General features: G+C 43.9%; 1 protein-coding gene across 1 annotated transcript; it reads left to right on the top strand.

Moving 5' to 3' along the window:
- Positions 1 to 1,450: 1,450 nt before the first annotated feature.
- Positions 1,451 to 11,352, top strand: cspg5b (chondroitin sulfate proteoglycan 5b). Its single transcript, XM_029514870.1, has 5 exons — positions 1,451 to 1,817; positions 6,244 to 7,015; positions 8,036 to 8,224; positions 8,568 to 8,730; positions 11,158 to 11,352. Exons 1-5 carry the CDS (start codon positions 1,736 to 1,738, stop codon positions 11,350 to 11,352), a joined length of 1,401 nt encoding a protein of 466 aa, XP_029370730.1. The 5' UTR covers positions 1,451 to 1,735.
- The last annotated feature ends 3,183 nt before the right edge of the window (positions 11,353 to 14,535 follow it).

Below are 14,535 nucleotides of genomic sequence, written 5' to 3'. Positions count from 1 at the left end.
AGGAACGCAGGATGGAAAAACCGACGTGGCCCAAGCATCAACATGCACAAACACATGAGCGCACAGAGCTTGGCGTCGACTTAGGTGTGCTATTCTTCCACTTGGCTTCAAAGTAAGATCCATCTGTTCATTCTGCACTAGAAGATACTTAAATTTCCTTCCCATACACTCAAAAACGAACCTATTCTCTAAGGTAGAGGATTTAATTCAAACGCTGGAGGAAAAGTGAGTGTGTATTTATCATGGCAGATAACTGTATGTGTGTTTGGGGGGTAGGCGAGTGCAGAAGCAATTTCATTCTGCTCTGTTTGGCAGTGCATCAGTGAACATTTTTCTGTTTCTCTATCTCCACCACTCACTGCTCCCCCCCTCTCCAACACTCACCCAACTCTGTCCATCCTCTACATCCCATCACACAATCACACCCTCTCTTCCCTCCATCATTCTGTCATTCAAATGGCTGTTCTTCTGTTTTCTGTGTGGGGATGTAATGAGTGGACTAAGTTTGAATTTAGGTGTTTATTGAAGGATGAGTGATGGGTGAAAGCAGGATGCTGCTCACAGCAGGAACTGAGATGCATTCAGTGCAAGTTCAATGAGTGAAAATGTAGTTTGTTCACTACGCATGGAGCGTTTGCTCTTAATTATTCTATAATGCATATGGCATAATCCTGCTTGGGAGGAGTGTGTAGGCAGCCTTCTAAAGACCATTTTGTTGGCTGTAACAGAAAAGGTGAAAAAAAAAGCAAAACAACAACAGCAAATTGGATTAGTGTCGCCAATCAGTGATTACTTGTCACACTTTAGAAGGATAGAGGCTGAGATAGTAAAATGCAGTGGTGCAAACACCTGAAAAGTGATATGTCTGTGGAGGAGGAAAATATAGTGGAATAACGGAGACGCCTTTGTCTGGAGCCTATATGGAGTAAGAGTAAGAGGATTAACCGCCCATTGTGAAGAAAAATTAGCTCAGACACGCACCTCTGTCTGCAGTGGCCAAAACCAACATGCACCCAAATAACCCCCCACACACACACACACACAGGCGCCCCCCCCCCCCCGCAGACAGAAAGAGTGAGGGGGACACATTTGGATATAATGTTCACACTCACACACATTAGCAGTGGTGCAAAACGGGCCATATTGACGTCCAGTAACAACAGACGCTGTATAAGTCCGGCTCTCTCCCGGATTCTGCAGGGACCACAGCAGAGGCTGGACACCATTGGACGCGTGCATCTCTCTCACACACTTTGTGTGTCCGTGTGTTGGCACTTTGACATCCAAAAGCACGGTGCGCGCGCCGCTTGTCGCCTCTGTAGTCAAGCGGGCGGGCAGTCTGCAGACCTCCGGCTGGTCGCGCGCTTTTTTTTTTTTTTTTTTTTTTTGTAACTACTACAACTCCTCGCGGTGCTGCAGGTGATTCCGCCGGACCCCGAGTGACAGATAAACGCGCACGCGCCGAAGGTGCGGAGGAGAGGGCACAATGGGACCGAACCAGACCCGGTGAACGGTTCACTCGTACGAACGCACGCACGCAGACGCGCGCGCACGCGCGCGTACATACATTGCAGCTGCGAAGGGGGCCAGACGCTGGGGAGGAGATAACGGCGACATGGCGAAAACGGCCAACATTTGAAGTTTGGAGGATTACCGTGCAGCCCAGAGTCTGAGCGCTGAAACCAGGACCAGGATCAGAGTCTGCATCAGTCTATCAAAAGGATTAGCTCCCGTTATGGCGCGCAGCGACAGCCGTTTGGGGACCTGGCAGGTGCTACTGACCATCTCACTGGTCATCACTCCCATATCTGCCCACGGTGAGTCCACTATACCACCCGAGTCCCACCCTGTACGTGTAAATGTGTGTGCGTGCGCGGGTTGCGTGCACGTGCAGAGATCTAATCTCACCTGCAAGGGCTTTGACATGGGAAATAACAAGTGACACTGTCCATAATGCTGCTGTTTCAGATTCTTTATCTTTCCATTGTCACTGGGATCAGTCTCTGATTGTAACCTGCTCCGGATCTGCTGATCTTCTGTTTCTTCATGGTTATTTGTCTTTTTAAATCATTGACGATCCTCTGCAATCTGACATTTAATAATGACTCTCGGCTTCTTTTCACATTTGCGTCCATCCAATCACGAAGCTGTGCAGATGAATGCAGAGGAATGGGGTGAAATGTTAGCTCTCCAGCTGAGAGCTCATATCCTGATTATTAATGACACTTCAATCACAGACATGTCTCACGTATATTAGGGAGACAGAACCTTTATCTTCTCTGCTTCTCTGTTGGGATCCTGATTTGTTCTCAGTGTTAGCATTTCTCTGGCTGTACATCTTTTTTGACAATAATAATAATAATAAAAAAAGATGTGTTGTGAACGAAGAACAGGACACATTTGACGACCGCGGCGGTGCGTGGCCCGGACAAAGGCGGGATTAGGTGCACCGCGGTCTGGCTGCAGGGGGCTGATTCATGGCCATGAAAGGACTGAATTCCTCCAGGCAGAGAGAAGAAGCCCCCACCGCCGACCCCCCCGACTCTTATTTAGCCGCCGTGCTTGAAAACGGGCGGCGTGGGAACTAAAACCTGACACAGGTCTCTGCTGCTGACAAATGATGAAAAATCCTGGAAACGCGAAAATGAGCGCTGCCCAGCAACAGGATGGTTTGTGCACGAGGAGGGTCGCCGGGGTTCACGTGGGCACGCGCTTCCACTATACCCCCCGCCCCCCGACACACACACACACACACACACACACACACTTCACCGCGTCTCGCGCCCTCAAAGTGTAACCAGGCGTAAACGCGGTGATATATTGACGGGAAATGAACTGCCGTCTCTCCTGGTTTAAACCCCGGAGTCCATGTGGCTCCGCATAATTCTGTAATGAATGAGGAGCAATTTACAGGTGGTTCTTCGTTCTTACTTCACAGGCACACCCAGCTAAAGCTAATGCGGTCCAGCAATGAGTCCTTCTAACAGGACGGTTATAATGTTCACTTTATGTTGACTGATCTAAAAAGGTACAAATTTCATTAAATTTCATTTTCAGCGGCTGCAGCTGGATTCCATCAATGAAGGTAGCTTAAATAACAAACGTCTTTATATAATACACTTTAGGAGCCAGACATAAACCTCCGCCTGTGACCTTTAGACAGCTATAGATCAAGGACATAAAAAGGGAGAGCACACATGGTTAAAATTATAGCTTTCATTTTTACATAGTGGTCCAGTAGAAATATGTAATTTAATGTCTATAGGTCTCAGTGTGGTTGCCTGGTTAAATGGTTAAATAAAAGTGCAGCTTCGCCTATGAGTTATATTTTATGTTTGATTAATTAGTTTTAAAAAAAAAAATCCCCATTGCTTGTTTTGGAAGAAATAATATTAATATAAAATACACCTTTTTTTATTGACCATATGATTTGATATTATTTGTTTTCGCAGATGGTTCTAGAAAAATATTGATGCCAGAATTCAAAAGGGGACAGATATTTGAAAAGTTTACTCTAATATTCTGTTGATGAACAGTAATCTGTAACTAAGTAACTAATAATCTACAGACATACATACAAACAAACAAATGTAAGCACAGATTATGTTTAAAGACCATGTAAAGGAATATGGATCAAATCCAGACCCCTGGAGGCTCTAGCATGTAAGTGTGTGTGTGTGTGTATGTCTGAGTGACCTCACACTGTGAGGTCCATCTGCCCTGCAGCCCCAGAAAGCTCATGATATGTCAAAATAGATCAGATCATCAACATTTCTCTGACTTTTACAAATGCACACAGACGGAAAGGGAGTATATCATTCATGGACTAAAAGTCCAAAATGCACTCAGGTGGATAGGAGCAGGTTACAGGCTGACCAATCAGAGGTATCAAAGACAAATTACAGATACACTGAACATACGCTGTGTAGTATTTTCCAGTTTCCAATTATGTGACTGAGACCAATATCTCAGCGTCTGACTGTCCAGAATCATGTTTACATATATGCTTTTCTTTTTTAAAAATGTCTCCATCCACCAGCAGTAATCAAGGCCCCCACCCATAATTCCCACTGTGTCCTGCTCTCCTGCCAGCTCTATTGACCTCAGGTAAATCTTATTACCATGGCAACATGCTCGGCGTGATGCCAGAATTGGAGAGCTGAGCAGCAATTAAAGGCAAAAATGACATAATTTCTAAGACAGAGGTCAAGTTACTAAGCCGGGGCTCGTACATTCAATTTGCTCATTTTCCCCTTGTAATCGTTTCAGCTTGCCTTTTACTCTTGTAATAGCTATGAGACTGCCAGCTGCTAACAGGATGTAGCGTTTCAGTCAGGGAACAAATTGGCAGATAGAACCTTTAAATGAAATCTGAATAAGTTGTAATCAATTTAACCGGTGGAGCATGCCTATTTCTTTTACAAACTGCAAAGCATTCAGTATCATTCCACCTCAGTTTTCCCAGAGATGGAGCTGGCATAAACGTGAACAGACTGGCTGGCTGATTGATTGAAAAACAAGAGAGAGAGAGCGAGAGCACAAACACTGGATTCTCTGTTTCCACTGCAACTCCCTCGCTCCGTTCCTCCTTTCAACATGGCACCTCTTTACATCTCTCCATGGCAACAGTGTGTGTGTGAAAAATGAATCTCTTGGTTCTTCAGCGACTACTAGTCTTCGTGACTCCAGGCACGTTCAGATGGTTTTTGTATCACCTCTGAATGAAGTGGCAGATGCTGAAAGCAGTGATCTCATTGGGCCTGGTGATTTCAGGGTGGAAGTGGCATAGAGGCCATCCAGCCAGCTATTTATGAGTTGGATGAGATGTACCAGGCTAGTGGAAAAGTATGACAAGGAAATTTGAAAATCAGTCAATGGTGGTAACATTACCTCAAGTCCAAGAAAAATATTCTCCGAGCTATTCAACAGCAGAATGCTTTTTTGTCTCTCTATCTTCTCTCTGTCAAATCTGAATGTGAAAGAGCTCTTGTTACATTTTGGAATAAACACAAATTGGCTCTTTGGCCAAAACTTAGATCAGAGATTCATACCATTCTTATTGAGTAAATATGAAGTAACCTCCAACAGCCCGTTAGTTTATCCTGATAAAAAAGGCTGGTAATAGTTTCCCCTAATCTATCAAAAAGTTTAGTATTTTGCATTTTGGAAACATTGCGATCTCCAATTGAATTTGAAATACCCTCTCTTAGTTCTGTGGGTATGAGCAATGTTGGCTGCAGAATGAGTATGTAACGATGGGCCCATCAGCAACCTGCTCCCTCTTCTAAAGAATTCCTGCCCGTCTCTGCAGTTTGCGAAGTACAAGAGAAGAGTCTGACCAGCCGACCCCTTAACTATAGCTCTAATTCCTAATCTAATCCTCACCCAGTCTCGGTCACCAGAGCACATTAGACAATCAGTCAATGTGCAGTCTGATTACACGCCAGTCTTCAGCTTTTCTTCAGATTTCTCTGACAATTAATCACTTAGCTCTTAAACATGAATTATAACGACTTTTTTGCAGTGCCACTTACTGTTGAATAAATAAAATGGATTATGTGTATTGGACATCATATATTTGTCCAATTTATATGAATTCAGAGTGAGGGATATCCTGCTTTAACAACAGTCTTATAGTAAACCTAGCCAGGTTCAGCCTTATGGCAATTCTGCACAAAACTGTGAGGATCTTTTCATTTATTCCTGCCTCACCCTTGGTCACAGTCTTTATAAAACAAAACAGAGGCAGGGCTTTGGGAGCAGCTCCAAGCCTTTGTTTGTTATTTTGTCCTCTATATTTAGATGAAATAACAGAAAGTTAGTTTGTAACTCCCCCACTGCTCTGTCAATGATGCAATGTTGACAGTAAGCTTATGTCAAAGGGGCGTTCAATTGATTTTTCACATCAATGTCAGTTTATCTGTCACATGAAGGACTCAGCTGATGAAAATTGCTGCACGGCACCTTCTGTGGTTCCGGATGAGTATTGTCTGGAGTCAGTGAGCCCTGTGGAGGACAGTTACCTCAACCAGGGCACAATTTCTTTATTAAAAAGCCTATTTTATTTTGAAGTGGCATCTCTTAGAAAGGTAGAAAGTCACTCATACATTAAGGGAAGTGGGGATCCAGTGTTTTCAGATATTGGTCCATAATAAGGAACCAAAAGTATGTGAATCTTGCAAATTAATTAATTTAGTTTTAATACTAAAAGACAGACTGAGTTTTTTTCTGTCTGATTGACAGGGAAGCATTTACTGGCCAGGCGCCATCATCACCACAACCAGTCATCTGTCAACAAGGAGGCCTTGAACACCAGGATGGTGCTTAGTGATGACTCAGCAGAGAGAGACCACCTGATCGGAGCAGGTATAGGGAGCAAACTCCCTCTCAGCTTCATCAGACATCGCCATCCCCGAAAACGCATCCACCTAGACTTTATAGAAGAGGACCCACCTGCTGGGGAGGAGCTCACGGCTGGTGGGGCAGGTCCAGACCAGCCTGGAAACCCCTTGTCCGATGACGTTATCACCGTGGAGTTCCACAGCCCAGCGCCAGATATTGTCCCCTCTGACTCTGCTCTGGATTGGGCAAAAGCCCCGAAACACCAAAAGCAGAAAGGAGGAAACCCTACTGCATGGACACTTTCTGACTTTTACGACTACCTGTCCCCTGATGATGACCTCTCGGCATTAGATACTACCCCAGAACCTGAGCCCACCCCTTCACCCCCAGCTGACATGGAGGATGAGAACCCGAGCCTCACTGGTTCTTCTGCTGTTCCTGAGAAGGTGAAGCCTAATGTGGACAGTGGGCCCTCCTTATCTGCGCCTCCCATGTCAGGGCCGAGCAAGGAAGATGAATTAGGACTAGGTGGTGCCATGGGGACGGACGGCTGCAGGCTGGGCTTTGTGCGCTCTGGACCAGGGGTGTGTGTGTCTCAGTGTGACATTGAACCCAATTTCTGCTTCAATGGTGGGGTGTGCACCGTGGTAGCAGGGATGGGAGCCTTCTGCAGGTGAGATGAACACTTTTTTTTTTAAACTAGTTAATAGTTATTTATTTATCAACATTTCCAAGCAGGCAGTGACATGTCAGCGGAAACTTGAACATACATGTTTGTACAGTATGTGATTGACAGCAGTAGTGTCTGAGCTAAAACAACCCCAGTTTTAATGTGTGGTGAAAATTCCCAATATGTTTCTTCTCTGACACAAAAGAAAAGATTTAGGACATGTCAGACAAGCACACACAGAAAACACACACATGAACAAAGACAGACGGCTGGCTTAATGTGTAATGAGGGTTCGTCAAGAACACAGCAGGGTCGCCGAAGGATTAGCTCAGTTTTGGAGGCAGGGGGTAAGGGTGTGTGCGTGTGTGTGTTGTTATGCTGGTGACAGCTGATGCAAGCAGACGCAGTATGCACACACACAAAGTGTGAGACAAATATCACAATACAGTATGGTTAAAGAGAGGCACCTATTAAAGGAAGAAACATGCATGCACTGTTCATAGACACACACTCATCTACCGCACTTTTGTAGCACCATCTGTCCTTTCCTCCAACCTCACTGTAAGCTCAGTGGTAAACTGTTCATCTGGTCATACCTGCTGAGAGATGGCACACACACAGAGTCACTCATGTACACACATACACGTGCACAAACACAAACTGGGATATCAGGGTTAAAACACACGTATGCAGTTGCACAGGGACAGTATGGACAAGGTATAAACACTGACACACACACACACACACACACACAAGTCCTGATCCTTTGATCTCATTAAGAACCAGCTTGCATGTCGAATCCCTGCTTTGCTGGACACATTTCAGGTAATCATGTCATCAGCCCTGAGTACCATTTTACACTCTTCACTGCGGATAACATGCTGTAGTGATAAATGTGGTAAATAAGCTAAGTGCAATGGGAACACACTGACTGACTATTCTTGGCAAGTGTAAAGTGTTAAGCGTAATAGACGTAAAACATTCCTCAGGCCTCATGCCTGCCCTCCTCCTTCCTGTATCCAGGTGCAATGTCCAGGACTACATCTGGAACAAAGGCATGCGCTGTGATTGGGCAGTCACTGAGTTTCAGGTGCTGTGTGTGGTGGTGGGCGTGGCCTCATTTGTGCTCCTCCTCCTCTTCATGATCGTCGTGTTTTTTGCTAAGAGGCTGCACCGCCTCAAGAACGAGAACAAGCGCCTTCGCAAACGCAGGTGAGTGTGAGAAAACAAAAATCTAGAGTTATACTATTTGGCGGGTGCAATTTTGATTTTACAGTCACCACACTTACTTTTTACAGTTGATCAACTTCTGGATAGGGTCTCAATAAATGTTGTGTCTCACCACAGAGGCTTCAACGTTATTTTAGAGTGCAGAGCAATGTAGGAGGTTATGGACCTTAAAAGACACAGAAAATGAATGCTGAATATAAAAGACATTTAAGCTGCACATATCAAAAACATCCATCACTCTCTCTGACCTCTTGCAGTAAGTATATGAAAGACATTTAAGATGCACATATCAAAAACATCCATCACTCTCTCTGACCTCTTGCAGTAAGTACCGCCCACAGAGCAGCGAGCCACAGACCGATGGCCTCTCAGTTTCCACAACAGCGGATGGCTCGCAGCCAAACGTAAGGAAACTTTGTGACACCCCTCCACCCGCTCCCCAAGCTCACTCTCACAACCTGGCGTACTATGACAACATTATCTGTCAGGTATGCCCCAACTTTCCTCATGTTTTCTCTCTTCTCTCTTTGAGTTGTTTCTATTTTCTCTTTATCCGCTTTTGTTTCGTTTTATTCCATCTGTTTTTCTCTCTTCCTCATTGTGCCCTCTCCTCTGTTGTCTCTTTCTGACAGTTTGAGTAATGGTTTGATCTATGTATCTGTCTGCTATCTATTGCGTGCATGGCCGTCTATCTGTACTGAAAACACCCAAGTAACCAAAGCTTGCAGTTTGTGCTCACACCAGACTGACCTAGGTTCCCCACGAAATCAGATATTTCATTGGGTATTACTTGGAGTTGTGTATTCAGTGTATGTGTGTTTAATATTTTTCACACTCATCGATCCCCTCAGCGGCCATCAAGTACCAGCTATACCTGGGAATATAAACCCAGAAACCCGTATAACAACTTCCAGGTAAGCAGAGTGGAAACGTCCACATTGCCTGCAGCAGTTTCCTTCCCTGGCTTTGCTTTGAACATACCCACTGTGCCACCGCTAGACGCCACATTTTGGTTCTCCATTTGCTGCAAAACCTCACTTCCATGAACTCTCCCTGCACCCGATCTTGTATCAGCTGTATTCTTCGTACACTGTAGGTTAGATGATTAATCACCTCTGAATCTGAGGTGTCATATCGTCAGCGCTGTGTGAATAAATAGCAAGATCCCACAATTGCTGCCTGTCTTACCTGTGCCTTGGCAATTTCCTGAGAAGCCCAGTGAGGAGACTGAGCCTCCATTTTGTTTTAACAACTCGCTCTGTTCATGTGGCCATTAAGCTCAGACAGCCATTTTAGGGTCCCTGTGCAGAAAGCCTCCCCCATTTCTTACCAGTTCTCCTTCAAGGGTTGTGCATGTTGTGCTGTCATAAGATAAACTCCATTATCTAGCAGCGTATGTGTATGTGTGTGTGTGTGTGTGTGTATCCATGAATATGAATGTCTATGTGCAGAGACATTAATTTGATTTCTATCCATGCTGCTGTATGTATTTGGGGGCTTTTTTTTCCCAGGCATATTTGTGTGTGCCACGGTTTGGCATTCATCAAACATACTGGTTTTCTAGGTTACTAAGCCAATAATGAATCTGAGGTTACTCAAGCGTGGCTCAGCTCCTCAAATCAATAATCAATTAAATTCTTACTATGAGAGACAGTTATGAAGGGAAATCCACCAAAGATGGTACCTGAAGTCTATGAGATGGACAAAACCAAGCTATTCTCTTGTTAAGCTTCAAGCTTTTCGAATGCGTCTCGTGTTAAAGGGCATTCTGTGAATTGTGTCCAGCTGTGGCCAGTGTGACAGGTCGATGGTGCCCTAATTAGTGCCTGCCGTGCCAATGACCTTCAGATGTCTGTGACATATCCATCTATCGATGTACATTTAAAAGCTGACACATGCAAATGTACACAGGCACAACAATTTTGTGGTGATATAATCACAGTTCTTTCATGGATGACTTAATACATTCAGCACACATGTACCCATAAACACAAAAACTGGTTAAAAATCGCAGATTATAAATACTGTGTATTCGTTTTCGGGCCATTACTCCCATCTGATTGGGGTAACTGGAATTTTTGATATTAATTACTTCTCTCAGTGCTCTGACATTTCAGCACAGTTGTTACCAATGAGTTTCTGTGACTTCTGGAAGTTTTAAATGTCATGTCTAGAGGTTAAAAAGCCCCTGAGGCCATATATTCTGCAATACATTTTTTTAAATGTCGGAGAGCCAGTTGATATATTTGAAAAGGCTCGAGTATAATTAGTAGTTCAGATAAAGGTCCAAGTATACAGTTTGCTTAACAGTCCGTACAGTTACCTGTTCAAGACAGTCGTTTCTAGCATGACAAAAGCTTTCTGCAGGATAGGATTGTGATCTTGTTTTGGTTGTTACTGCGCTTCATGCTTTTAATTTACAATTTTTGGTTTTAGTTTATCTTTCGGTGGGCTTATCACTGCTAAAACTATTATCTGGTGACACAGTAGATTCCTGTGTGCTTTTTCCAACACACACAGAGTAGCCTGTCATTTCTTTTTACCTGTTGGTGTGGAGTTTACCTTTTGTGGATGTAATCTGCCTCAGAGGTTTTTTCCCTCCATTTTCTTTTTCAGTTTCTTGCAAATGAATGATAGGAGAGCAGCTGGCTCCTAGGTTGATTATACAACAATAAATCAGAATGGGAAAGATACAGTATCACTCCTCAGTGTAGCTTGGACACATGAAGACAAGCACTGGAGGTACGCAGCTGTCCCTGCAAGTGTACACAGCCAAACATGCCAAGCTGGTGCACTTTAAGGTTGCAGACCTCTTTGTATAATGTGCTCTGAGTGTGTGTATATATATATCAAGGTGGATTTGTGCATGTGCCAGTGTGAGGCTTGTGTAAAGAGAAACTAAATCCCCTCCACAGGATGAGCCCCAGAAGCAGGAGGACCCAGCGAAGTCCCCGCAAACCAAGGAAGAGGGGTCAATGAACATCCTCAATTCTCACTCCCCCAAGCACGAGAACAATCGCTCAACCTCCGTCGACCACGGCCACAGCAACAGCCCCAACAACACAGAAGAAAATGCTGAGGTAAACATGCTCCAGAATAACCTGGTATAATGAGACCATCTGTCAAAGTGTGCTGCCAGAATCAGACCAAAGCATTCGATGCGCACACAAACAACAGATCATTATGGCGATCACTGTTTACACCTTGCAAAGTACATATTGTGTCTTTTTATACAGTTTTAATTAGGCCTCATGTCAAAAGAAAGCACAACATGAATTTAAGGATACAACTTGAGAAGCACAATAGTCCTGTTTACAAGGCTGCCATGACATCACTGATCACATAGTGGCGCCACTGCCTCCTTTCTCTTCTGTCTGCCTCTTACTTTGGTCTAAGATGTGTGGACCAACTAATGACTGATTTTCCTCTCTACTGATGCCCTGCCTTGGTCTTTGACCAATGAACACTTGCTCCTTCATTGTCTCCTCCCGTTTCCCCGAGTCCCCGCAGCCTGCCCCGGCTTACTGTCTCTCTCTGCCCGCATGCATTGGTGTTATCAACGAAAAGTGTCTGAAAACGTAATATTTGCAAAAGAAGTATGTGGAAATGAAGTAAATCTGTATTTGCGAAATATTAATGTTTGACATTGCTAATAAGTGGATATGTTTAGATTATATGAGGTCAAAGTAATTGCTTGGAGTTGATATTTGAATCAATATACACATATTACACACGCTGTGTCTTGGTTTTCAATGTGATTTCTAATACTTTAATGTACTTGAGGTTCTTTTGTACTTTTTTGGGTATACATGGAGGATTATAGTTCACAGTGGTTGGAATAAATCTTTTTAATTTTATCCAGCTTGTCCCCGTGTTTTGCTATGAGCTTGCTTTCCCACAAGGTTCTCTCTAACTCTCGCTCTTTCTTACTCTCTCTTTTTTTTTTTTTATGCTTGCCTGCTCACAATGAAGCTAACTACTGCCCAACTGCTCCCGTCTTAACAATAATTGAATGCATGTCTGACCCTGCTTTTGTGCCACAGTAGGCAGTTTACAGATTATACAACACACACAAAACTGAGCGTGTGCCAATTAAGTCCCATGGACAGCTCCTCAGAATGAACACACGCTACTGCAGCACTTTGTTTTTAATTCTCTCAGTTGGAGAGTCAGACTTTTTGGTCAAGGTTGCAAAGTAAACGTCACAGAAAACAGTGAACTGAGATGAAGTTAAATTATCTGCATTTAGCATAAAATACTTGTATTTCTCTCTCTGTCAATCTTCTTTTTTTCCTATTTTTTACAACTGTGGTCTGCAGTTAGTTCTCTAAAAGCTTTATATTTCGATATTATGTGTAACATGACCTAATTTTAAATGTGTATCATGTTACGTTGGTTTTGTTTGTTTTCTCCATGTCTAGTTATGATTATTTGTTCCTTCATCTGTTTTGACTCAACTCATTCATGGATGGATTATTAAACGGGCCCACTGGGCCCAGACCTCAGGTTCCTGGGCACCCAGTCCTCATCAAAATCAATACAGGAAAATACATTTTATTTCCACTGCAAACAAAGGCAAAGAATGAATCATAACAATGTTTTCTATAACAAGATTAGATCAGAGAGATAGAAGAGGATAAAAATACAAGTACAGAAAGACAAAAACATAATAGAACATACAGTGTGGTATCAGTGCAGCAAAAATGAATGGCAAATTAGAACAAGGAAATAATAGCACCTTAAAACATATGAGTATTCACATGTGACAGAGTTTATTCCTGGTGAAGAATCCACAGATAATTTGTGGCACGTTCAGCAGGTTTCCTCAGCTCCAAAGCATTTGAAGTAATTTCCTGCTCATAGTTTTTGTTTTCCTGCTGTAACATAAGTGTTTTTGGTTTATTCTAATTGGTCTCATCGCATCGTTTTTGGCTGTCGGTGACAAAGCTGTAAAGCTTCTTCTGCACAACCAAGCATCAAATGGCAGATGAGCTGGTGAACATGGTGGATCTAAAAAAATTTATATTTCTCTTAGGTGTTGGTGGAGACTGAAAACAGAGCTGTTATGTATTCATATCAATCAGACAGCCAGAAACAGGAATCCAGATGAGTGATAATGTTGCTCCATATCTGCTGCATCTGCACATAAGTAACTGTTTGACATATTCCATTAAAAGTTGATAACTTATAAGTTCTGGTTTTTACCGCCCCCAGTGGCATATAAATCAGTCCCTTCAGTGTTAAGCCATCATGTCTGTGTGCTCAGGGGCCCGTTGTCTCTTAATCCATCCACGTCTTTATCTCTGTACAGCATTATTTCATTATTTTGCCTCTATGACTCTTCTTGCATTGTTGCATTTTCTCTACTTGCCATATTTTCACATCAGGATGGAGTCACTATTGGCCTGGAAGTGCTCCTCCCCAAAGAGGCCAAGCTCCACTCAGAGACCAGCCCGCCCCTTCAGTATGACGTCTTCCTCTACAAGGTTGCCAACAATGGAGACTCCATCTCTCCCAGCCGTGCTCCTCCCACTCTCTGTGCCAACTCTTACTCCGGCTCTCACCCCATTCCCAAATCACCCAAATCACCCAAATCACCCAAAATACCTCTGACACCCAAATCCCCCAAAGCACCCAGGTCACCCAGACCCATCAAGGAGCACCCATGTGTTAAGCATGAGTCTTTGTCAGGGAGGCACTCCTCACCTGGCCGTCACCCCTCACTTGGTTGCCACCAGCCACCCATTCGTCAATCTGTACCCGAGTGTTATTCTTCCCCCATGTACCATCCATCCTCCCACCATTCCCCCACCCAATACAAACGTATGCCCACCGCCGCCTCCACACCACCTCAGCTACGCAGGCCCCGAGGTCGATCTCAGGATGCTTGCTCACAGCGCTGTTGGAATGAAAAAGAGTACCAAAGTGGACACATTCGTCCCTCCCCCTCCTCACCTCATCTTTCCCAACCCCCTCCATCTCCATCGGCCAGGCTGAAGTACAACCCAGTCAGCACTCGATCCCTGCCACCACTATCCTGATCAGGCTTCCCCTCTAAACATTTAAATAACAACCAACTCTGGTCATCATGTGATGTATCCACTGACCTAACTCTTATTATAGTAGTTTATAGATCATTTATCCATCCACCCACCATCCAGTTCTGAACAGTACCTGATCCTGGTGCATGGAGCCAGAAAACAAGAAATGGGACAACTTTTTATACCACATCCAATCAAATTTAGACATGGATGTATCGAAATGCGCACATGAATCACTGTGTAGTTGCTGCA

This window comes from Echeneis naucrates, chromosome 11 (genome assembly GCF_900963305.1).
Source record: "Echeneis naucrates chromosome 11, fEcheNa1.1, whole genome shotgun sequence".
NCBI classification, from domain to species: domain Eukaryota; kingdom Metazoa; phylum Chordata; class Actinopteri; order Carangiformes; family Echeneidae; genus Echeneis; species Echeneis naucrates.
This window is presented reverse-complemented; position numbering and strand designations above follow the sequence as displayed.

Bases quoted from the DNA above. Each gene is read 5' to 3' on its own strand.
- cspg5b (XM_029514870.1), top strand. From the start codon at position 1,736: ATGGCGCGCAGCGACAGCCGTTTGGGGACCTGGCAGGTGCTACTGACC. The intron at 1,818-6,243 runs GTGAGTCCACTA...TCTGATTGACAG, and splicing joins CACTCCCATATCTGCCCACG to GGAAGCATTTACTGGCCAGG. The intron at 7,016-8,035 runs GTGAGATGAACA...TCCTGTATCCAG, and splicing joins GGGATGGGAGCCTTCTGCAG to GTGCAATGTCCAGGACTACA.